The sequence below is a fragment of the Ahaetulla prasina genome, chromosome 4 (assembly GCF_028640845.1).
Source record: "Ahaetulla prasina isolate Xishuangbanna chromosome 4, ASM2864084v1, whole genome shotgun sequence".
NCBI lineage: Eukaryota > Metazoa > Chordata > Lepidosauria > Squamata > Colubridae > Ahaetulla > Ahaetulla prasina.
In genome coordinates, this window is record NC_080542.1 from 72,635,436 (window position 1) to 72,661,593 (window position 26,158).

Genomic DNA, 26,158 nt, shown 5'->3' on the forward strand with positions numbered 1-26,158 from the left:
GACGTTTTGCTTCTCATCCAAGAAACTTCTTCAGCTCTGACAGGATAGTGGGCAATGGAACGATTTATACTTCTTGCAGACAGCTGGTCATGTGCATCCTTTTAGAGCAGGGATCCTCAAACTCCGGCCCTTGGGTCGCATATGGCCCACCAACATAATATATCTGGCCCACGCAGTGCTGATATTAAGCCCCACCCCTCACCTCCCAGCCATTCCTTGTGTGGCTGGCTTTTCCTGCCGCCTTCATTGCTCCTCCTCCAGCCATCAACCTTATATACGTCTTGCAGAATGCAGCCGCACTTCTGCATACTTCTGCTCATAGCTGCCCGCATATTTCTGCTCACCGCTGCCCTTGCACTTCTGCTCACTGCTGCTTGCAAAGGTAAGGCCAAAGGGCAGGGCTGGCTGGTGGGAGCGAGCTGGCGGAGGGGTTATACTGGTGGCCGGTGGACCGACGGTCGACTGATGCACAGGGAGAGAGGGGAGCACTTGGGAGATGGTGAAATCAGAGCCCTTGCTGGGTGTTTCCAGAAGCCACAGTGCCCCTAGAAAGGAGAAGGGAGGGGAGGGATGTTCACTTCTCTCAGCCTGTCTTTACTTCCGTGCTATAGTGATCCCTATTTGTCACTTAACGGGGTGAGCTCCTGTTACTTGTCCCAGCTTCTGCCAACTTAGCAGTTCGAAAGCACATAAAAGCAAGTAGAAAAATAGGAACCACCTTTGTTGGTAAGGTAACAGCATTCCGTGCACCTTTGGCGTTTAGTCATGGCGGCCATATGACCATGGAGGCGTCTTCAAACTGCGCTGGCTCTTTGGCTTTGAAACGGAGATAAGCACCGCCCACTAGAGTCAGGAACAACTAGCACATATGTGCGAGGGGAACCTTTACCTTATTTATTGGTATCTTATTAATAACAATTTTTAATCCCTAGGAAACAATTATGCGAAAGAAAAGAAAAATTGATTCTGACTGCAGAATCTTCAAAGAACAGTGGATTTCTGATTATTTTTTCATGCAGTACAAGAAAAGAGTGTTTGTCTGCTATACCAGGATTTAGTGGCTGTGTTCAAGGAATACAATTTGTGTTGGCACTACGAGACTTGACATAAGGACATATCTGATTGTTTGATTGGACAATTGAGAAAAGACAAAATATTAAAACTGAAAAATGGATTGACAACTCAGCAAAATGTTTTTGTGAAGCAGAGCAGATAAATATTTTATCACTGCGAGCAAGTTTTCAAATTGCCAAGTTAATAGCGCGCACTGGCAGACCATTTGTAGAGGGAGAATTTGTTTAAAATGCCTCTTTCTGTTGCCAAAGAGATGTGTCCAGAGAAGACTGATTTATTAAGTACTGTGAGTCTTTTAGGACCTACAATTACATAAAGGATTGAAGAAATGGGGGACAATTTGCATCAGCACTTGCAAAACTCGTCAAAAAAAGTTAATATTTTTCATTGGCACTTGATGAAAGCAATGACATTCGTGATTCTGCACAACTTCTAATTTTCATTTGCAGGACAAATGATTATTTTGAAGTCATGTAGGAGCTTGCTGCATTGAAAAGCATCAAAGGAAAACAGGAGAGGATATCTTTAAAAAAGGTTCACCAAACTTTGAATGATTTGGAGCTGGACTGGGCTAAATTAGCCAATGTGACAACTGATGGTGCGCCTAGCATGGTGGGATGTATGAAAGGAGTAGTTGCACACATTAACAAAGAGATGGATAAACACAACCACTCGCATCCAATAGCCATACACTGCCTCATTCACCAATGAGCTGTTGTGTCTCTTCCGATCTCACCACAGCCGGGGCCTTCTTATCTGCTTCCGAACACGGAGGAATGTCCTAGTATGCCTCCCGGCCCCAGCCCTGGCTCCATGCCCAGACAGGCTGAAGAGGGGGAAGTATCTCCAGCCCCTAGCTCTGGCTCCATGGCCAGGCAAACGGAGCAACTAGACCCCTCCCCCTCCTCCACAGCATGTGAGCCTGAGGGAGGTCAGTTGTCAACAGCTGCAGACTGGAGTGACCCTCGCGTCAGAAGACTTGATAGACGGAGGCAACAGAAGGAAGGGAGGGGCAGGCCTGGATAAGTGCTGAGTCATGGAGCCACACCCCATGGCCTATATAAAGGACCTGCTTTCTGGCATTCTCTGAGTCAGGCAAAGTCTAAACGTATCTTGCTGAAGTCACTTCCTGGTCTCCTGCCTGCCCTGAGGACTTTGCTAGGACTTTGGCAGAGCTGCAGAGGCATGCCTGATTCAGATTTCCCTGACCCGGCCGTCAGCGGAGGAGTGGGACACAACATGAGCACTGTGTTCTAAGTAACTGAAGTCGGACTCTGTCATGAAAGTTGTAGTGTCTTGTGTTAACTTCATTAGGGCACATGCACTCAATCACAGACAGTTTCAGGAATTTCTATCTGCGCTACATGTTGCCTATGAAGATATTTTGTACCACACAGAAGTCCATTGGCTGAGTTGAGGGAGAGTTTTGAAATCTTTCTATGACTTACTTCCATAGGTTTTTGCTTTTCTAATTTCAAAAAACAAAGAAGTACTAAAGCTCAAAGATGAAGAATGGAAATGGCACCTTGCCTTTCTGACAGATGTAACAGAGCTACTCAACAGAGCTACTCAACTGTTTGAATGTGCAACTTCAAGGAAAGGGGAAGCTCATCTGTGATATGCTTTTATATGTGAAGGCATTTGAAGTAAAATTGGACCTCCTCATTAAACAAGTGAAGGAGGAAAACCTCTGCCATCTCCTTACTACCTGAAAGCTGTTGGCTGAAAAACAGTTGCATTCCCAAACAAAAATGTGTGGATTCAACAGAAATGTTGCAAAGAAAGTTTCAAATTAGATTTAAAGAGCTTTCTGCACATGAACAGAACATACAGCTTTTCCGGAACCTATTTTCTCTTGACATTGAAATTGTTGATCCGATTTACCAAATAAAACTGGCTGAATTATAGAATTGTGACTCTCTGAAAGACATATTCAAGTCAAGCAGCCTTACTAATTTCTATGCCTCTCCCCCCTCTGATACATAGCTTAATCTCAGGAACCATGCACTCAAAATGGTAATCATATTTGGATGCACCTATGTCTGTGAACAGACTTTTCCCCCAATGAAACAACTAAAATCTCCAACCAGATCCAGACTACCTAATGAACACTTGCATCACTTGCTATGACTTGCAGTGACAAATACGGAACTGGACATTGACTTTCTCATCAGCCAAAAGCAGGCCCACACTTCCCATTGAATTAGTAGTATATTTATGTTAGTTAAAATTGATCTTCATTTTAAATATTGTATTATTTCATGGTTTTTGCACTACAAATAAAGTTATGTCTAGTGTTCATAGGAATTTGTTCATATTTTTTTCAAACTATAGTCAGGGCCCCCAACAGTCTGAGAGACCATTATCCCTCCTTAATGCACCAATGGAGGCTGGGGGGAAGGTTGTTTTGATTCTCGCCTTCCGCCTGCTTGCAATGCCTCTCAGTGCCCATCTTGGGGGTTTTAGTTACAGTCTTAATTGGTGCAATTCTCAGTCTGGTTTATTGTGTGGTCATCTGAAACATATGATCAGGAGTTATTTTGAAGGAAATCTGTTTAATTCTTTTTTTAATAGCCTACTTTAAGGAGCCTGAAGCTGCTGTTGTAATAAAGTTAGGCAAGTAGCAAGAATGTTTGCGCTCTTTTTCCCTTTGGGGGAGGGGTCTTATTAAGTAAATAGATTCCTTGGGTTGAGCAAGTACAGCTTAGGAAGGACAAAGGCAAAATGGACTGCTAAATTGGCCACGGCCACCCAGTCACATGACTGCCCAGCCACCTGGTCCACCCCCCAACAGCCTGTGGGACCATGAATCATCCCCCTGTTTAAAAAGTGTTTATCTGTGTCCTCTGTGTCCTCAGGATCACCTGAGTAGTGTTCCTGATTCCTGTCGTCTGCATTTTTTTTTTCTGGATTTTTTTTTCTGGAAATCCATTCCTACTCCCACACCAAAGGGTGTTCAAAAAGCTTTTAGCTATACAATTTGGGATGAACACCCTTGAACACCCTGTTCAGGTAGGAGAAAGTAAAAATGGATTTCCAGAAAAAAAAATGCAGTCCAGTTGCCTCCTAAATAAAACATCTTTAGGACAACCATGACCTAGATGACTGAGAATCTCTACAGACTTTCAGTGAATGTATTATTATACCTTTAAGTTAATGAGGACCTGCTAACTCATCAAGAGACCAACTAATTAAGCTAGAAATTAATTATCTAAGTTGCCAAATTTGGATGAAAGCTTAGGAACCAAAGGACTGGAACTGATTCCAGTCCAGACCCCACCAGGGAACTACCAGAGGACTAGAAAAGAGCTGATGTAGTTCCTATCTTCAAAAAAAGGGGAAAAAATAGATCCAGGAAACTACAGGCCTATCAGCCTGACCTCAATACCAGGGAAGATTCTGGAAAAGATAATCAAGCAATGAATCAGCGAGCACCTAGAAGCAAACAAAGTAATAACCAAAAGCCAACACTGGTTTGTCGGGGGCGTGGCCATGACCGTGGTGGGGTAAGGACCTTTCCTTCACTTCACAGGGCTTATTAATGAAGATTTATGAGAATTTATGCCGTTTGGAATGCACTGTTATGGACGAAAGTTAATAAATCATGAACTGAAAGTGTTAACAGCCCAGCAGATTGAATTTAAAACTGGTAGGTCATCTGAAACGGCTTGAATTAAGGAGTTTCTACAGCATGGGTTGACCGAAGCCGGCAGACAAGATAAGTTGGAATAAATTGCTGTGTTTTGTTTTTCCAAAATTAACTATCTTGTTCTGTGTTAAAAAAAAATTTTCTATTGCTGAGGCTAAGTGAAGGACTGAATTTGATAATGAGAAGATTATTATTTTTTTGAGCCTTCCGGAAGTTCAGCCAAGAAGAATTTAATTGAAGAGAAGAGAAACTGATTTTTTATTGGATTGTTTGGTAGTAAGAGGATTTTACTGAGCTAATTTTTTACTGAGCTAATTTTTTCTTTATTTTTTTTTTTCTCTGGAGAGCAAATTAATAGCTTGTTTATATTACAAAAAAAAAAGAAGGATTTTGCTTCGTTTAAGTTGGTTTGTCTTCCTTTCTGCTTTGCTGACGTGGAGGAAAAATGGCGCTGATTAATGTTAGCTGTGAAGTTTTGTGTTTCTTTGTGGAGTATCCTTGAACTTGAGAGATAACAGTGCAAATAAGCCGCTTCGCTTCAATTAAAAGACAGTCGTCCTTTGATCTTCACTAAGACCCTCTGTAAAATTGGTTTGGAATCCTAGTTTGGGAAATTTTTTGGTTTTTTTCAAAATGACTCAACAACTTTCAGAAACGCAGCAACTTGCTGCAGCTTTAAATAAAATTGGGGAAAAAATAGCAGGACTATCAGAGCGTATAGATAATTTGACATTGAAACTGACATCTGAAATGCAGAATTTAAAGCAAGAGATGAATGAAAACTTTGCAAAACAAAAAGAGGAAATGATAATGATTAAAGATGAAATGGAGCAGATGCATGTGCATGAGGTAAAAGTAGATCGGCAAATTGGTAAAATATTTTATAAAATGAGCAGCAAGATAAGAGAATTTGTCTTTTGGAAGAAGAGATGAGGAAATATAATTTAGTTATCAGAGGAATCTCAGAAGAAAAGGAGGATAAATTGAAACAGCGGGTTTTGAAATGGATTAATGATTTGGATCATAACTTACGTTCACAATAGCAGACCTGGCAAGTGTTTTAGAATTGGATATAGAAGGCAAAATGGTTCTAACAGGAATGTGCTTGTCAGGTTCGCAAATCTTGGTGATAAGTTGGAAGTTATGGCCAAGGTGAGAGAGTTGGGAGATGCTTTGAAGTTTGAAGGAAGACTATTCAAGTCTTCCCGGATATATCAAGAGAAGAAAGGGCATGGAGATTTTTTAAAACCAATCACAAAAGTTTTGAGGATAATGGAATTAAATACAATTGGAGGCCACCACAACAATTGAAATTTTTTATAAAGGAAGGATGCGTACAATCACCCCAGATATAGATGCATTATTATATTTACGGAGCTTGGACTGATTGAGATGGAGGATTTAATGGAGATAAAACATCAAATGCTTCAGATGGGTGGAACATATGCGGAAACATCAATCCCAGAAGAAGAAAAAGGGGCTATTGGAGGGCAAGACTCCAAAGGGTTAAAGAGGAAAGAAATATCACCTGTGTTGGTTGAACAGAAGAAGAGTCGTGAGGATACAGTAAGAGAAGAAGCAGATAAGAGTCTTGGAAAAATACGAAGCTGAATGCGGGTCATCGTTATCTTTTTTGAGTGATGAATTTAAATAGACAGCCGGAAGGAGGTGGCCCGGGCATTGGCAGGTCCCGTCTCCCCCATTCTCTTTATAGAGGCGAAATCGATGAGGATGTGGGGGAAGAAGATTGTTTGTACTTTATTGTCTGTTTTGTTTTTTGTTTTTTTTCTGTTTTCTTATTGTTGTTTATATGTTAAATATGGTAGTTTAATGTTGGGTGGTGGGCACAGAAAGGAAGATGCGGGGATAGGATTAAAAAATTTATATTTTAAATGGGTGTTATAAAAATAATGTCATGGAATGTGAAGGGTACAGGGAACCAGATTAAAAGAAGAAGATTGGAGCTTAAGATTAAAAGGGATTTGCCAGACATTTTATTTTTACAAGAAACCCATCAGAAATCTGAAGATTCAAATAGAATGTATATAAAAGGTATGCAAATATATGAAAAGCATTTGGAACTTCAAAAGCTAGAGGAGTTGCAACACTGATATCAGATAGGGTGTACTTTGAAAACATAAGGTAATTTTGGATGAAGATGGAAGATATGTAATAATTGTTGGAAATCTTAATGAGGAAAAAGTGACACTTGTTAATTTATATTTACCGAATGAAAACAAAGAGAATTTCTTGAAAAATAACAAAAATTTTGGAGAATGAAAGTGTAGGAAAGTAATTGTGGCTGGGGATTTTAATTTAATCAGAGATAAAATAGATAGTACTAATCCCACCCGCTGTGGAGGAGCAAATAAAATGGGGATTTTAAATATGTGGATGCTTCGAAATGGCGTGGTTGATGTGTGGAGAGAGGTTAAAGGAATTGAGAGAGTATACACTTTTTTTTCTAAGATATATAATACATATTCTAGAATTGATTATATTTTTCTTTCTAAAGATTTGTTGAATAATGTGGATAAGGTAGATGTGGAATTTAAAGATTCTGATCATGCAGAAGTTATGGTGGACTTAGATTTTAATTTTGAGAAAAAGAAGCTATTGGAGATATGACGAAATTGTATAAAATGAAAAGGATAAAAATGGATACTTAAAAATTGGAGGAAAGTTGGAGATTAAATGATAACGGGAGGTTAAATTTGAAATTGTTTGGGATGCGATGAAAGCGGTGTTTAGAGGAGAGTATTAAATTATCAAGTAGGAAATATAAAAATTATAAAATTAAAATGGAAAGAGATAAAATCAGATTAAAGAATTGGAAAATCAATTTTGCTTACTAAAGAAAAAAATTCTTCAGGAGCTTAATATGTTAAGAAATAAAATGATAGAAGAAGATACAGAGTTAGTAAAAGAAATTTGAGATTTTTAAATAGGAATTTTTGAATTTAGTAATAGAAATTCTAAATTATTGGCAAAGATGGCGAAAGATAAAAGAGAGAAGAGAGAAATTGGAGTTTTGATAGATGATAGAGGTATAAGATGTTATAAAAAATTAGAGAAATGTGAAGTGGATAGAAATTTTTTTCAGAATCTATATTCAAAAAAACCAATTAATCGGGGAAAATTGCAAAGCTATTTAGAAAAGTATGTGGTGAAAATTGATCAAACATATAAGGAATTGATGGAAGAAGATATAACACAAGATGAGATTAATGGAATAATACAAAAATTAAAATTAGGGAAAGCTCCAGGTGAGGATGGATTACCTGTTGAGTTTTATAAAGAATTTAAAGAATTAATAATACCAAGATTGCAAAAATTATTCAATGGAATATTACATGGTGGGAAGTACCTTCGTCATGGAATAGAACGGTGATATCCTAATTCCTAAACCAGATAAAGATTTAGAAAGGATTGAGTCCTATCGCCCATTTCTTTAATTAATCAGGATGCAAAGATATTTACTGCTATTATAAGTAATAGATTAAATAGATTTATAGATAGATATATAAGTTATAATCAAGTAGGCTTTGTGAAGGGTAGATACATGAGTGATATTGTTAGAAGAGTATTAAATATTATAGATGTAGCTGAATATAATGGTGATAAAATTGGTATAGTATCATTGGATATTTTTAAAGCTTTTGATTCTGTACAATGGGAAACAATTAAAGTAATTGTGGAGGCTTTAGGTTTTGGTAATAAGTTTATACATGTTATTTCAAAATTGTACCAAAAGAGCAGTGCAAGAGTGAAGGTGAATGGAATATTAACTGAAGAGATAAAATTAGAAGCTGGTACGAGACAAGGATGTCCCCTGTCCCCAACATTATTTTTATTGGCTATGGAAATATTGACAAAATGATAGAAAAGATGAAGAATTAGAAGGATATAAGGGTATAAGATAAATTTGTATGGATGATACTTTAATTATTTTGAAAATGTAGAGAAAGATTTGAAAAGATATATAAGCATTTGATAGAATTTGAGAAATGACAGGATTGAAAGTAAATTGGTCAAAGTCAGAATTATTGATGGATAGTAATGGTAATGAGTCTGAGAATATGCAAGAGCAATTTGGGATAAGGATTAAAACACATTGAAATATTTGGGTATAGTGCTTTCACTTAAGGTTAAAGAATTGAAAAACTTAATTATGATGTGGTGATTAACGAAATTGAGAAGAAGATAGATAAATATAAAATTTTAAAGTTGTCTTGGTTTGGTAGAATTGCAATGTGTAAGATGATGTTGCTGCCCAAGTTCAACTTTTTATTCGAGATGCTACCACTAAATTTGACAGAGAAAGATATTGAAGGATATCAGAAAAAACTGGATAAATTTTGCAATGGTGGCAAAAGACCCAGATTAGTGAAGAAAATGTGGTATCAAAATCAAAAGGAAGGTGGATTAGGAATCCCCAAATTATTTAATTATTACTGTGCGTATGGTATCCGGATAGTGGTAAAAATACTTAAAGGTGAAGATAATTATTGGAGAGATTTAGAGTTAAGGGATATAGAGAAATTTGGATCAAGGTGGTTTTAGATAAAGCAAATTTAAAATGTGTAAGTAGAAGTTATTGGTTAAAGGATTAAGTAAAATGTGGAACAAATTTGTTAAAATTTTAATTCGGATATAATCTTTTGGGGAGACAACTGAATTTGGCCAATTAAAATAATATAAAACGTAATGAAGTGATTAAAGAGGAAAATATAGAAATTATTAGAGATTGGATAAAAGTTATGGGAAATGAAAGGAGGAATAAAGAAATTATTGAAAAATTAGGGTTAAGTTGGTTTGAAAAATACAGATAGAAAATGGACAAAAAACTAAAGGAAAATTATTCAATAAATAGATGTGAAACTGAATTTGAATATTTAGTATCTCGGATTATGAAAGATGAAATTGGGCTAAAGGGACTCGTTAGTACGGTTTATAAGATTATAAATTCTGATGAAAAATTACAAAGAGTGATGAGGACAAATTGGGAAAAAGATCTTAATATTGAAATACCAGAGTCAGATTGGAATGTGAATTGGAAGAGTAGAATTATGAGAACTTTATCTATAAGGATTAAAGAGCACAATTATAAAGTTGTTTGGAAATGGTATTTGACTCCAGTAAGATTGTCACAAATGGATAAAAAACTAGTAAAAATGTTGGAGATGTGAGATGGAATTGGGGACTTATGAACATATGTGGTATAATTGTGATAAGGTTAAAAGTTTTGGCAACAATTGGAGAAAATGATATTTGAAATGATGGGGAAAGTAATAACATTGAGAGTGGAAACTATATTATTGTTGGTAATTAAGGAAATAGAATTAACAAAATATGAAAAAGAATTGATTAGAATTATGATTATAATAGGTAGAATTATAATAGCTAGATATTGGAAACTAGATGTGATTTTTAGAATAGAAGAGTGGAATTCTGAAATGTGGAAATTAGCTTTAAATGATAAAATGACATGTGATATTAAAATTAGAAGTGGTGTGTATAAAGAAGATATTTTCTGGAAGACTTGGAAACCATTTGTGGACTTTGCGCTTGGAACATTGGACGCTTCAGTACCTGTACCTCGAGAACGTGGATTTTGGCAATCATGAGGATATATCCGAAGACCCAAATCTTCCTTTTATGTATAGCACAAGGGTGTAATAATGTATTTTTTTTGTTTGTTTGTTGTAAAAAAAGTAATAAAAAAAAAACAAATAAATAAAAAAAAAAACAAAAAAACACTGGTTTGTCAAAAACAGATCATGCCAGACAGTCTTATTGCATTCTTTGACAAAGTGACAAAATTAGTAGACCAGAGGAATGTTGTGGATGTAATTTTTTGGACTTCAGTAAGGCATTTCATAAAGGAAATCACAAACTACTACTTGATAAGATAGAAAAATGTGGGTTAGATACCATTATCACCAGATGGATTTGTAACTGGCTGAACAACCGCACTCAACATGGAGTCTTCAATGGAACTACATCTAAAAGGAAGAAAGTATGCCATGGAGTATCCCAAGGCTCTGTTTTAAGCCTAGTACTCTTAAACATCTTCATCTATGATTTGGCTTAGAGGATAGATGGGGAACTCATCAAATTTGCAGATGACACCAAGCTGCCAGGAATAGCCAATACTCCAGAAGATAGGCTTACAATACAGAAGGATCTTGACAGACATTGGGTGCTCTCCAACAAAATGAAATGCAGTGGTGAAAAAAGTGAGGTTCTACATTTAGGCAAGAAAAACCAAATGCACAGGTATAGTGTAGGTGGTATCTTGCTCAATAGTAGTAACTGTGAAAGAGATCTTGGAGTCCTAGTAGATAATCACTTGAATATGAGCCAGCAGTGTGCTGCAGCTACCAAAAAAGCCAACACAGTTCTAGGCTGTATTAACAGAGGAATACAATCAAGATCATATGAAGTGTTAATACCACTTTATAATGCCTTGATAAGACCACATTTGGAATACTGCATTCAGTTTTGGTCGCCATGATATAAAAAAGAAGTTGAGATTCTAGAAAGAGTGCAGAGGGGGCAACAAAGATGATTAGGGAACTTGGAAGCTAAAATACATAAAGAACAGTTGCTTTGAATTGGGTATGTCTAGTGTAATTTAAAAAAAAAGACTAGGGGTGACATGATAGTAGTGTTCCAATATCTCAGGAGTTGCCACAAAGAAGAGGGAGTCAAACTATTCTCCAAAGCACCTGAGGGCAGGACAAGAAGCAACGAATGGAAACTAATGTGGGGGGGAGCAACCTAAAACTTAGAAGAAATTTTCTGACTGTTAGAACAATTAATCAGTAGAACAACTTGCCTCCAGAAGTTGTGAATGCTGCAACAGTAAAAGTTTTAAGAAGAGATTGGACAACCATTTGTCTGTAATGGTATAGAGTTTTCTGCCTGAGCAAGAGGTTGGAATAGAAGACCTCCAAAGTCCCTTCCAACTCTGTATTTCTATTCTATTGTTTGTCTGCTTTTGTGAAAGTGACTTTATCATACAACTATCAACCAGATGTATCAAGATGTTCATAAATGGAACATAAGAGGATTCCTTTTCATTGTTGCTTCTTAACAATGATATCTTTGCTTTTCAAGAGTATTTAGCTATCAGAATTGATAGACATAATTAGGCCTTTTATGTGTGATTTTATTCAGTCCACTTTAAAAGTTGCTTAAATTGGTAGTCATGAATTTTGAAAAGAAATAATACTTTTTTAAAAAAATAGACCTGAAACTAATATTTTGCTCCTTGTTATTTTGACTTAAAGTTTGGCATATTTCATTACTGATAACTTATTTTATTCATCCGATCTTTGACTGAAAGAAGTCCTTGATGTTTTCTGAGCTTGGTTGCTTGCTTGCAGATGTTTTATTACTGACTAGGTAATATCGTCAGGATATTACATAATTGACTAATGAAATGTCTACAAGCAAATAACCAAGTTCAGAGGGAACCAAGGACTACACAGTTCAATCCTGAGTAGTTATATTCTCTTCTATTTGTTTATGGAGATTCTCAGTCATCCAGGTCATGGCTGTCTCAAAAGTGTTTTTTTAAAGGCAACTGGATTTTATTTTTCCTTCAAAGAAAAACTAAGTCCAGTTGCCATTTGAAAAAGCACTTTTGAGATATGCTCTTCTATTGGCATTAATGACAGTTTTCAAGTCTTTTTAAATCAATATAAAATTATGTAGTCATAATGATGTGAATATTTATAATTACTGAGATTAACAGGGCCGGAATAGCTCAGGCTGTAAGGAGCCTGTTATTAGAACACAGGAGCCTGCAATTACTGCAGGTTCAAGCCCGGCCCAAGGTTGACTCAGCCTTCCATCCTTTATAAGGTAGGTAAAATGAGGACCCAGATTGTTGGGGGGGGGGCAATTGTTGGGGGGGCAATAAGTTGACTTTGTAAATATACAAATAGAATGAGACTATTGCCTTATACACTGTAAGCCGCCCTGAGTCTTCGGAGAAGGGCGGGATATAAATGTAAAAAAAAAAAACTTTAGTGATTAAATCAGCATGAACTGTGTTTTAAAATAGCTTGATGTAATGATTAAAACTGAAATTAATAATCACCTTGATTAAGTGCCTAACAATTTCCTTTCACAGTTGTTTGGATGGATTTTTTACAAAATCCAACCTGGAACACTTGTTCTTGCAATTTTGGCAATGATGGCATTTGAGGGAATAGCAAATCTTCAAAAAGAATGGAGTATTGTGGGAGAATTTAGTAATTTGCCCCAGGAAGAATTACTGTTGTGGATAAAAGCAAATACTAAACCAGGTAAAACAAGAGTAGAACAAATCCTTTTATTGCAATGTAGTATGTAAAATCTATTAGAAGGCTTAGCATTTTAAAATGCTTAAGTGCTTAACACTGAACAGTTTTTCCTGGTGCCTTGATTTCTTGTGACTGCCATATAAATGATACGGTTTAAGAAAAAACTGTCTTTATATATACTATTATGTGGAATTATAAAATGTATTTTGAATGGAAAAGCATGTTTTAAATAGAAAAAAAAACTTTGCAAGATTATGTTTATTTTTTTAAATGTTTGTGGTTTGGAGGGATAAATTGATTTTTAATCAAATCTACAACCTAAAAATGTATGGTAGTTTCTAGTTCTTTTTCCAATTATTCCTGCATTTTTAGATATCCTGTTATTTCAGATGCTGTTTTTGCCGGTGCAATGCCCACAATGGCAAGTGTAAAACTATCTGCACAACGACCTATTGTGAATCATCCCCATTATGAGGATGCAGGTTTACGGTAAGGCTTAAGTGCATATTTTAAGGTTTGTTGTCATTGAAGCATTATAGGAATTTTCTAATTGTAACTATTAATATGAAAATATAAGAATTTGACACAGTTGAACAGGGAGGAAAAAAAGTTATATTCATAATAAAGCATATTACTGCTATTAATTGTAGAATATCAATATGCCCATGAATAATTCTTGGTACTTAGTCTCAGTCTCCTGTCTCACTCTATTTGTAATATTTTTAAATATTTTAATTTGTAGCAGAATTTAAAAGAAAATAGGTACAATTAATATTTTCCTTTAAATGTGATGGGAGGGAATATAGTAAGTAGAAGATAATATTTTAGAATGCATTTATTATAAGTAGCAACTTCATTTTATCTTTTAGAAATTGTTGTTTTGTGAAAAGTAATAATCAGACTACTGTAAGATCAATTTTATGAATGAACAATTCCCCCTTAGATATTTATTTTAATTTTGATTATTTGGAATGAAGGTTTAAATACGGAATTTGCGTCAAATCAGCCAATTTCAAGTAAATGCGTTAAATCAATTTACTAAAGCATTATAGTAGGATTATGTATTGTTATTCATTTGTTTCAAATAGATAAATAAACATACATTAACATACCATAAACATTAAGGATACCTAAGGAACCGTCTTCTTCCAGTTGTTTCTACTAGCCCAATTTGGTCAGGCATGTTGGGCATGTATGAATCCTATCAGTCAAGGAATGTTGGGTTTGGGAACCAGGAGATGTGCCATCTCTGCTGTAGCCCATCTTCTGGAATATTCTCCAGATAGTAGAATGATTCCAACCTGTTGGCTTTTCATAAGATCATGAAGACTTGGTCATGAGCCCACGCTTGGAATTTCAAATGTGTTAAGGGCATGTATTTTTATCCATAATAACAGTTTTGCTTGGTGCTGTATATATTTATTTTGTGCTGCTTTAATTATTTAAATGTTTTATTTGTTTTTATGTTTTGTAATGAATGCTGCTCCATGTCACTTGTTGAGATGGGTGGCTACAGCAATCAAATTAATAAATAAGTAAATAATAGTGACTAATTTAGATAAAAGCTTTATCATGGAGAGTTGGATGAATTTATAAATATTTTGTTTCATTTAGGATAACAGACTTTAAGAATTACTCTATTTAAGACAAAAAAGCACAAGATTTGTGACTTTGCAAGAACATCCATCATTAAAGGGGAACTCATATAAAACATAATGTCTAAAAAGTATTTTTTTTCTTTACTCTTCTTTAAATAAATTTTTATCTCAGTTTTGATTTACAGGGTTATTTTTATTTGCTGCTTATTATTTTTCTTGTTAGTTGTGATGTTTCTGATCATATGAGCAGCAAATATAAATAAGAAAAGTTCTATTCTTTTTTCTCTAAAAACATATTCCTTTAAAATTATACAAGCTTAAACTCTAGATAAGTAAAACCAATTAAGACATTATTAACAAAATGAATACTTGTATTTAATTAAAAATTCTTAATAAAAAGGGGCCTCTGTGGCTCAGGCTGCTAAGACAGTCTGTTATTAACACAGCTGCCTGCAATTACTGCAGGTTCTAGTCCCACCAGGACCAAAGTTGACTCATCCTTCCATCCTTTATAAGGTAGGTAAAATGAGGACCCAGATTGTTGGGGGCAATAAGTTGACTTTGTATATAAATATACGAATAGGATGAATACTATTGTTAACATAGTGTAAGCCGCCCTGAGTCTTCGGAGAAGGGCGGGATATAAATGCAAATCATCATCATCATCATCATCATCATCAAATTAAATTTAGCAATTGTGCACTTCATGAAGATATTAACAATCCTGGTTTACATCTGATAATCTTGCCTGATCTTGATTGCCATGATTTCATTAGTAACTTCTTCAAAAGTAATTTGAAAATTGGTAGAAAAAAAAGGACAATGGACAACTTTCTAAAAGTTCTATTCATCTCTATGTAGGTTCTACTGCAGAAGCTTTATGTTGCTTTTTCCCAAAACAACCAATTTTGACATAAAAGATAGCTTCCCTTCTATTTAAAGCTAAATCTTTTTTTTATTGAAAAAGTTTTATAAAAACAAATAAATTTTCCCCTCCCCGCTCCCTCCCCCCTCTCTCCAAAAAACCCCTCTCCCCCTGACTTCCTGGAGCAAACACAAGGTATAGTTCAATAGGTAAACGTTCATACATTAAATTTTTGGAATCTAACACAATTATAATCCTTCTCTTTCACTTAACCTGACTTCTTCCATTAAAATCAAAAACGAGATCCTTCATTCAAAGGCAATCTGATATCTCTTAATCTGATATCTATTTTGAATATAGTCAATCCAATTCTTCCATTCGTTTAGATATTTTTCTTGAGTACTGTCCTTCAAGAAGGCTGAGATTTTAGCCATCTCAGCCAAATTGGAAACTTTCAATATCCATTCTTCTATTGTAGGTAATTCTTTTTTCTTCCAATATTGTCCAATCAACAGTCTTGCTGCTGTTATTAAGTTCAAAATCAATTTAGTCTCAATCACTGTACAGTCTGTTATTATTCCCAAAAGGAAAAATTGCAGCAGGAACTTTATCTTCTTCTTCAAAACATTCTGCACAATCCACCAAATTCTTCTCCAGAAAGACTTAATTTTCTTACAAGTCCACCATACATGAAAATATGTAGCATCATCACAATTACATCTCCAACATTTCACTTGCATATCTGGATACATACATGATAATTTCTTAGGATCTAAATGCCATCTATAAAACATCTTATAAAAATTTTCCCTTAAATTCTGCGCTTGCGTAAATTTAACATTTCTAACCCAAATTTTCTCCCATGTTTCCAACATTATTGGTTCCTGAATATTCTGTGCCCATTTTATCATACAATCTTTTATTAATTCTCTTTCAGAATCTATTTCTATCAACACATTATACAATCTCTTTATATGCCCCTGGGTTTGATTTCTAATTTGTTTAACCAAATTTTCTTCATTTTGAATAATACCAATTTTCTGATCTTCTTTCCATCTAGCCTTTAACTGTCCATATTGAAACCAGGTATAATTCCTCCCTTCTTCTTTTAATGTATACAAAGATTTTAGTTGTAAATTTCCCCTCTCATTATATAAAAGATCTTTATAAATAATCATTTCTTGTTCCTGTTCTATATTTATATTCTCTACTACGTGCCGAGGACTTGCCTATATAGGAATTTTATAATTTAACTTATAATAATATTTTTTCCAGACACGCAAAAGAATAATTCTCAACACATGATTCTTAAAAGCTTTATCTACTTTCTTATCATACAATAAATATGCATGCCAACCATATAATAAATCATAACCTTCTATATTCAAAATCCTTTCCTCCGTCAAATTAAACCAATCACTTATTACAGAAAGAACAACTGCTTCATAATACAATTTTAAATTAGGCATTTTTAATCCTCCTCTTTCCCGTGTATCTTGCATTATTTTCATTTTAATTCTCGCTTTCTTCCCTTCCCATATAAATTTGTTAATTCCAATCTGCCATTCTTCCAAATTTTTATCTTTCTTAATTATTGGTATCATCTGAAACAAGAACAAGAATTTAGGCAAAACATACATTTTTATAGCTGCTATTCTCCCCAACAAAGATAATTGTAATTTTTTCCAAGTATTCATTTCCTTCTGAATTTTTTGCCATAACTCATCATAATTATTCTTATACAATTTCACATTTGATGAGGTAAGAAAAACTCCTAAATATTTAACCTTTTTTACAATTTCAAATCCTGTTATTTCCTCTAGTTTTTCTTTCTGGTTCTTAGTCATATTTTTGATTAACACTTTTGTTTTATTTTGATTCACTTTAAACCCTGAGACCTTTCCATATTGATTAATTACTTCCAACAAATATACACTTGAATTTATAGGTTGAATCAACATAATCACGAAATCATCTGCAAATGCTCTCACTTTATATTCATGTCTTCTAATTCTAATACCCTCTATCTCCCTTGACTCTCTTATCTTATCCAGTAATGGTTCCAAAGACAAGATAAACAATAAAGGTGATAAAGGACACCTCTGCCTCGTTCCTTTCGCAATTTTAAAACTATCTGTCAAACTACCATTAATTATTAACTGAGCTGTTTGCTCTCCATAAATTGCCCTAAATATTCTTATAAAACCATTTCCAAATTGCATTTTGTCTGTTAATTTAAATAAAAATTCTCAATGCAAACGATCAAAAGCTTTCTCTGCATCCAGAAAAATAAATGCTGCTGGAATCTGATTTTTCTTTTCCAAATATTCCAATAAGTTCACTATCTTCCTAACATTATTCCTCATTTGTCTCCCCTTTATAAAACCAGACTGATCGGTATGAATCCTTTGTTTTACAATTTCCATTAACCTATTTGCCATTATTTTCGCAAAAATCTTATAATCATTATTCAAGAGTGAAATCGGTCTATAATTCCCAGGCTTAGTACAATCCTGATCCTCTTTTGGTATCAATGAAATAAAAGTAGTCCTCCATGATGGTGGCACTCCTCCTTCCATCTGTATCTGATTAAATAACTCCTTAAGTGGACCAACTATCTCATCCTGTAAATTTTTATAATATATTGCTGTAAGTCCATTTGTGCCTGGGGATTTCCCTACTTTTAATTGCTTTATCACCAAAATAATTTCTTCAGAAGTTATAGGCTGATTTAACTCTTCCCTTTGTTCATTAGTTACACCTTTGACCTTATATTCTTTCAAATAAATATCAATATCTATATTCAATATTGTATCTCTAGCGTGTAAATTTGTATAGTATTCAAAGATAGCTTTTTTAATTTTATCCTGTTGAAATCTCACTTTACCTTTATATTCAATTTTTTCAATAGTACGTGCTTTCTGTTTTTTCCTTAACATATAAGCCAGCCACCTCCCTGATTTATTGGCATTACAAAAAGTATTATGTTTAGCATATTGTATGTTTGTCTGCCATTAACATATTAAATTGACTGTGTAATATCTTTATCGCATCCCTAATTTTTGAGTCATATGGATTATGTACCAATAATTTTTGTTTCCTCTGAATTTCCTCTTCTAAATATCTACGCTGCTTTTGTAGTTTTCTCCTCTGTCTATTGTTCAAATATATAAAGGCCTTAATCGCATCCCAAACCATTTCTATTGATGTTCCTCTATTCAAATTATCATCAAAAAATTCTTTCATTTGTTTTTTACATTGATTTACATTATACTCATACTTAAATAAATTCTCATTTATTCTCCATGATCTTCTGCCTCCTTCTTGATGCAATTCCATCCATACTGGACTATGATCAGTTAAACACCTTGGAAATAACTTTGTTTTCTTAACCCTAGAAAGCAAGTCATTAGTAACTAATATAAAATCAATACGTGAAAAAGATTGACGCCTATCCGAAAAATAAGTATAATTTCTGTCTTCAAAATTCTGTATTCTCCAAATATCTCTCAACTCAAGATCTTCCATCATCTCAAAACAAGATTTGGACAATTTTGCATGCGTAGGAATTTTCTTAGAAAGAGTTCTTTTGTCTTTTCTAATATCCATTACACCATTCAGATCTCCTAATATAATAAACGTTTTATTATCCTAAGAAGTCAATTTTTCATGTAACAATTTATAAAAATTTTCTTGTTGTCAATTAGGTGCATATATACCAATCAGAAGTGTCTTTTTTCCTTGTAATATCAATTCAATAGCTATATATCTTCCTTGGATATCTGTTTCAATTAATTTAGCTGGTATATTTATTTTCAAATATATCACTATGCCATTTTTCTTGTTCGGAGCTGAAGAAATAAAGTGTTTACCTAGTTTTGAGTTAATCAAATATTTCTGATCTGATAATTTAATATGTGTCTCTTGCAAGCAAATCACATCATTTTTAAATTGTTTCAAATAATGAAATATTTTTCTTCTTTTCTGTGCTGAATTCAAGCCATTGACATTCCATGTCAGAAATTTATTTGCCATCGCTGGCATCTCGAAGCCTTTGAGCAATTAGCTGAAAGCTCTCTTCAGCCTAGCTCCTCCCACAACTTCAGAGGTAGTATCCTATTCCTTTCTTTGTAGTTGTTCCTTTTTCTCCTTATGCCTAATAGCTCCCCTTGTCATTCTTTGTTCTTGAGGCTGTTCTTGAGATAATGACATCACAGGTGCCATTTCAGCTTCCTCTCTCATTTGTCTCTCTTGAAGGCTTTTATCCACTGCTTCTACATCCATTTTCAACACATTAAAAAGAAAATCTTTTGCTTTTAGCTCTGTATCAATATCTCTTTCCCTGAAAAAAAACTGTTAAACCAATTGGCACCTCCCATCTGTATTGGAACTGATGTTTCTTGAGCTCTTGTGTAAAAAATCTAAAATCCCTCCTATCCTTTAGCATTTTAGCAGGGATCTCTTTCAGGACCAACACCTCCTGTTCTCCTATTTGTAATTTCTTTTGATATCTAGCTTGCAGAATCTGATTTCTCATTGTGGTAGTCAAAAAGTAAGTTACATTGTCTCTTGGAAGTTTTTTCTGCCTCGCTACCCATGAATTAACTCTATATGCCTTGTCAATTTGAAAAACAACATCTCGAGGGTCCAATCCTAACATTTCAGCTAGAGCTTCTGATATAACTTTTTTAAGATCTTCTTCCTTCTGTTCCTGAAGCCCCTAATTCTCAAGGCCTTCTCCAACGCTCTGTATTGTAACACCACCACATGATCTTCATTTTTATCCACTTTATTTTGCAGTTCTCCCACTTTATTTTCCAAATACTGATTTGTTTGGCTAATTTCTTCCACTTTATCTTCTATTACTTCCAAATTTTTTGCCAAACCTTGAAATGCCATCAATAAATCTTCTCTAATTTTTTTATTATTCTCTTTAATTTCCTCTCTAAGCTGGTCCTTCACCTCATAAATATTATTCATAAGTTCCTTAAATCTTTCCTCAGAAACTCTGTTCTGTTCCTTTAACATATCTTCCAGGTTTGATTCAGACCCCCTTCTTGTTATGGGAACTTTAGGTGGCTTAGAAGCCATTCTGATTTGAATAAAGTCTCAAATTAAAGTTGTAAAATAAAAACTTTCACCTTGTTTCCTATGGAGAGCTTCAATTCTGCTGGAATCTACAAAAACGCACTTCACTTTCACTCACAAGCAGCTTCCAATCCACTTCCTCTCAGATGCCATTTTTTTCCCTTTACTAAGTTAAAGTAAGTTCTTTCCTTTTTAAAAAAAGGATAGAAGTCAGATTTCTTCTTGCTGCCTCAGTAATCGATCACTTGTATTTATCCCATCTGCATCCAGTATTCAAAACGGAATCAATCGAGCAGAGGTAGACGTCTTCCTCTCGTCCTGCCTAAAGCAGGATCGCGCCGAGTCCGGAGCAGGGCTGGATTAGGCAGGCTCCCCTCCAAGGCAGAGCCCCTAGGGAGACCTGCTCTCCAGCCGCTCTTCGCTATTCTCTTTCTCCCAGGGAAAGCTTTAAGCCGATGAACAACTGTTCTTCGCTGTTTCACCGGCTTTTTACGGGGTCTCGGTTGGGGGGGCCTTTCCAGGTGTCCTTTGAGGAAGACGGAAGCCATGTTTGAAGCTAAATCTAACCTACCTCAGTTGCAACGGTGAAATGCATTTACCTTTGCTACCAGTGTGAGCGTGCGCCTCTTCTGCGCATGCACAGAGGGTCAAAAATGGGATGTAATGACATCCGGGTGGGTGGGTGGGCGGAGCCTCCCATCACCAGCACTACCAGTTCACACGAGGCGGATAAATCCGGCCGGATTTCACCACTGCTCAGTAGACAGATATATTTAAATGTAGTAATTACTACTGTCTGGGTCCAAAAGAATGTGATAGTGTCTTAGAATCTTATATAGGAATTCAGGCAATATTTTATAAACACTTTTTATAAAGTGTTATAGCAATAACACTTAGACTTATATACCATTCAATACTGCTTTAAAAACGTCTCTGAGCAGTTTACAGACTCAGCATATTGTTCTCAACAACTTACTCATTTTACTGGGATGTTGGAATGATGTTGGAAGGATAGAAGGCTGAGTCAATCTTGAGCTGATCAGGATCAAACTCCTGGCATGGGCAGAGTTAGCCTGCAATACTGCACCACTTGGCTACTTGCTATAAAATGTTTGGTTTTTTTAAAAAATATGCTATAAGAAATTCTTGGCCAGACTTTCTTATAAACTTGTTATGACTTGAATAAAGTTTGATCACCAAACCCAGGTCAACATCTCCCCTGAGCGAAGCTTCATTTGCACATGCACAGGATCTACATCAGTGATGGCTAATCTTTTTGCCATTGCATGCCAAAAGCAGGGAGAGTGCAAGGGACATGTGCAGGCGTGCCCACACCTATAATTCTATATGCCCTGTGCATGTGCTTCCCCCGCTTTTGGTACGCAATGGCACAATGAGCCCGGTAGGCCCATTTTTCTCTCTCCCCAGGCTCCAGAGCCTTTCTAGGAGACTGGGGAGGGCGAAAATGGCCTTCCTCACCCTCCGAGGCCCTCTGGAGGTCTGAAATGGCCTATTTGCCAACTTCCGGTAGGACCGCAATGCCCGTTTTTTGCTCTCCCCAGGCTCCAGAGCCTTTCTAGGAGCCTGGGGAGGGCGAAAACAGCTTTCCTCACCCATCCCCGTAGGCCGGAAATGGCACAGTGGGCAGGAAGTTGGCAAATGGGCCCTTTCCAGCCTCCAGAGGACCTCCAGGGGGGTGGGGAAGGCCGTTTTCTCCCTCCCCAGGTTCCTAGTAAGGCTTTGGAGCTGAGGGAGAGCAAAAAATGGGGCTTCCCCACTCCCTCAGAAGCCCTCCAGAGGCCGGAAACAGCATGTTTCCTGACTTCCAGTGGACCCAGAAGGCCCGAAAATCAACTGACGAGCTGAGCTCGTGCTTACCAACATGGCTCCCCGTGCTACCTGTGGCATGCATGCCATAGGTTTGCCATCACACATCTAGATTGTGTGTGAAACCATATGCCTCCGCTTCCAGTCCATAGTCTTTCTGAGCCCATTTTGTGATGCAGATTCATAGATTAGATAGAAGATTCTAAAGCTTCTTTATCTTGTCCCAAAGCTCCTATCATCCCTCAAAACTTTTCCAGGCATTCTTTTGCTTTTACTTGCAATTGTTTGAATCTACTGCCTTCTGTAAGAAATAACTTCATATGTACCATCATCAAAACTGAAGAAATTTCCTAATAAAGACTTGTAAGGGGCATGCTGTATTTAGAATAGCATAGCATAGCATAGCATAGCATAGCATAGCATAGCATAGCATAGCATAGCATAGCATAGCATAGCATAGCATAGCATAGCATAGCATAGCATAGCATAGCATAGCATAGCATAGAAAGGGATCTTGGAGGTCTTCTAGTCCAGCCCCCCACTCAAGCAGAGAACCTATACCATTTCAGACAAGTGATTGTCTAGTCTCTTCTTAAAAACCTCCAATGATAGAGGACCCACAATTTCTTCAGGCAAGCTCTTCCACTGGTTAATTGTCATCGCTATTAGGAAGTTTCTTCTTAATTCCAAGTTGCTTCTCTCTTTAATTAGTTTCCAACCATTGTTTCTGGTCCTGCCCTCTGGTGCTTTGGAGAATAATTTGACCCCCTCTTCTTTGTGGCAACCCCTCAAATACCAGAATACTGCTACCATGTCACCCCTAATTCTTCTTTTCTTTAAACTAGCCAAACCCAAATCCTGCAACTGTTCTTCATATGTTTTAGTCTCCAGGCCTTAAATCATCTTAGTTTATCTTCTCTGAACCTTTTCCAAAGTCTCAACATCTTTTTTGTAGTATGGTAACTAAAATCAATTGCAGTATTCCAAGTGTGGTCTTACTAGTGTTTTATAAAATGGTACTAGTACTTCACGTCAACTTGATTCCATACCCTCTGTTTATACAACCCAGGATTGTATTAGCTTTTTTGGCTGCTGCTGCACACTGCTGGCTCATATTCAAGGGATCATCCACTAGGACTCCACGGTCCCTCTCACAGTTATTGCTTTTGAGCCAGGTCTCGCCTAATCTGTATTTGTACCTTTGATTTTTCCTGCCTAAATGTAATACTTTGCTTTTCTCCACATTAAAATTCATTTTGTTGGATAGGGCCTTTTCAAGTTTGTCAAGATCTTTTTTGGATCCTGAATTTGTCTTCTGGGGTGTTGGCTATTCCTGCCAGTTTAGTATTGTAAGGTTTTCAAGTGCAGCTCAGAATCTGATAAATTCAGTGAAACTCTGAACATGAGGCAACTGATAATCAGCTTTATTTTTGGCCAAAGCAAAACTGGGCAACCTTTTATCTCCCACCTTAAACAGAGCAGGCACAGAGAGGAAAAGAAAAAAACACGCAAAAAAACTTTTTCTCCAACTTCTTATAGTTTACACAGCTTGCATAGATCGCTGTAGTGTTAGAAACATAATTTCATAACTATTAGTTAATGCAAACCTCATAATTTTCTCAGCGTTCTGAAAACAAAGGACCTCAGAAAGGAGGAAAATAATACATTTTCTGGCATATAGCCCAGAGCTTTGTTAGGGGGTGCTATTTCAAATTAGGTTGCTGAGAATACACATTTTGAATTTCACAAGTTACTTAGCTAGGCTACTTGGCAGCCTGGAGGCTTTATCTATGCAGATAGAGCATTAGGTCACAATGGAGCTTCTCTCAGCAGCAAGGAATATCCAAAGTTGAGTTAGGTACACTCTGTACATGCTCTCATCCTTTTAGTATCATCTGCAAATCTGATGAGTTCCCCTTCTATTCCCTCATCTATGTCATTTATGAAGATATTGAAGAGTACTGGGCCTAAGATGGAAACTTGTGGTACCATTAAGGACTACTCATTGAGTATGGTTTTTCAGCCAGCTACAAATCCTTCTGGTGATGATGTTTTTCTAGCTTACCAAGAAGTAGATTGGGGTCTACTTTGTCAAATGCCTTATTGAAATCTAAGTATACTATGTTCATAGCATTTTGCTGGTCTAATTTAGTGACTTTATCAAAGAATGAAATAAGATTGGTTTGGCATGATCTGTTTTTATCAAACCCATGCTGACTACTAGTTATAACTTTATTTGCTTCTAGCTTTTCGCAGATCTGTTTTTTTATTATCTTTTCCAGAATCTTCCCAGGTATTGATGTTATACTGATTGGTCTATAGTTTCCTTGGTCTTTTTTCCCTTTCTTGAAGAGGGGAACCATCTTTTCCAATCTTCAGGTACTTCCCCTGTGCGCCAGGATTTTTGAAAGATATGGTACAATGATTCTGAGATAACATCTGCCAGCTCCTTCAGAACTCTGGGATGTAATCTGTCAGGTCCCAGTGAGTTATATTCATCTAGGTCAGATAGGTATTCTCTTACCATTTTCTTGCTTATTTTAATTTTTATTTCTGGTTCATCTTTTACAGATGTTTTTTTGATACGTTGTGCTATAATTTCTTTTTGCGTGAAGACTGATGCAAAGAATGAGTTAAACAGCTCTGCTTTCTCCCTTGCCTGTTAGCTCCTTGCCATCTTCTCTCTAGTAGACCTACTATTTCCTTGACTTTTTTCTTGTTATTAATATGTTGAAAGAAACGTTTTTATTATCTTTGACTTTTGTAGCAAGCCTTAGTTTGTTCTGAGCCTTTGCTTTTTTGACTTCATCTTTGCATGTTCTAATAATCAGCCTTAGTTATGTGTCCCTCTTTCCATTTTTTGTACTTGTCCTTTGAATACTATTTGAATTTAACAGGGGAAAAATATGAAGAAGAGATAACTACCTAATGCCATCTGTAGTAATATCAAGCCCTTTGCCACATAAGCTTTTTCCAATCGTATTTTACTTATTCTACCTTTCTTGACCAGTCTCCACCACGTCCTTTTTTGACATGGAATTCAGTCTCAAAAGATTTGTGACAGACCTCCAAGACCTAGTTTTCAGGTCACTCTTCTGCACTTAAAGATGACCTGGTCTAGGACCAAGTTCCTCACTGCTTGCATATTGCAATTACTCCTACTTTATTTTTTTTTAATATCATCTTACACTATTTTTTGTTGGCCCTTAGCTTTTCTTCAGTTGTCCAATGGTGTTCATGGAAACAGCCAATTAGCTGACTTACATTTCTTATAAAAGTGCTTTACATATATTGGCCTTCCATTCTATACTAGTCTTGCATTCCTAGCTACAACCCAACTATGTAGCAATCAATTTCCAGCATGAAACATCAAAACTTCAGGAAACTTAAAAACTTTATTAAATAGTTTTTCTACCCTGCCCACCAAATTGGAGAGGCAGGTATGTTACAGGTCCCTTCATTTAAGGAGGTCTATCTAGTGGAACCAAGAAGAAGGACTTTTTCTATGGTAGTTTCCTCCCAGTGGAACATCACTCTTGAAGAGATAAAATTGTCCCCTACCCCCGATGCTCTTTCAAAAGGCCTGAAGTCATGGTTTTGCCAGCAAGTCTGAGGACCCAGGGTGAAACAGAGCCCATTGTGATCAATGTTACCGGGCGGATAAGGGCTTATTGGGTTTTGTATTTGGGGTTTACTTCTGTAATCTTTCTGGAGCCATTGTGAATTAGGCAATCATATACAC

General features: G+C 36.1%; 1 protein-coding gene across 7 annotated transcripts in view; it reads left to right on the forward strand.

Moving 5' to 3' along the window:
* Positions 1-26,158, forward strand: part of DPY19L1 (dpy-19 like C-mannosyltransferase 1) — a 142,854-nt gene that overhangs the window by 111,461 nt on the left and 5,235 nt on the right. For 5 of the 7 annotated variants that reach the window (XM_058183354.1, XM_058183356.1, XM_058183353.1 and 2 more), the window contains 2 exons: positions 12,867-13,041; positions 13,428-13,527. In XM_058183354.1, coding sequence (XP_058039337.1) covers positions 12,867-13,041; positions 13,428-13,527 — 275 coding nt within the window. Of the gene's footprint in view, positions 1-932; positions 5,600-12,866; positions 13,042-13,427; positions 13,528-26,158 lie in introns of those variants that run through there. The other 2 variants (XR_009155115.1, XM_058183355.1) reach the window with 2 other exon arrangements.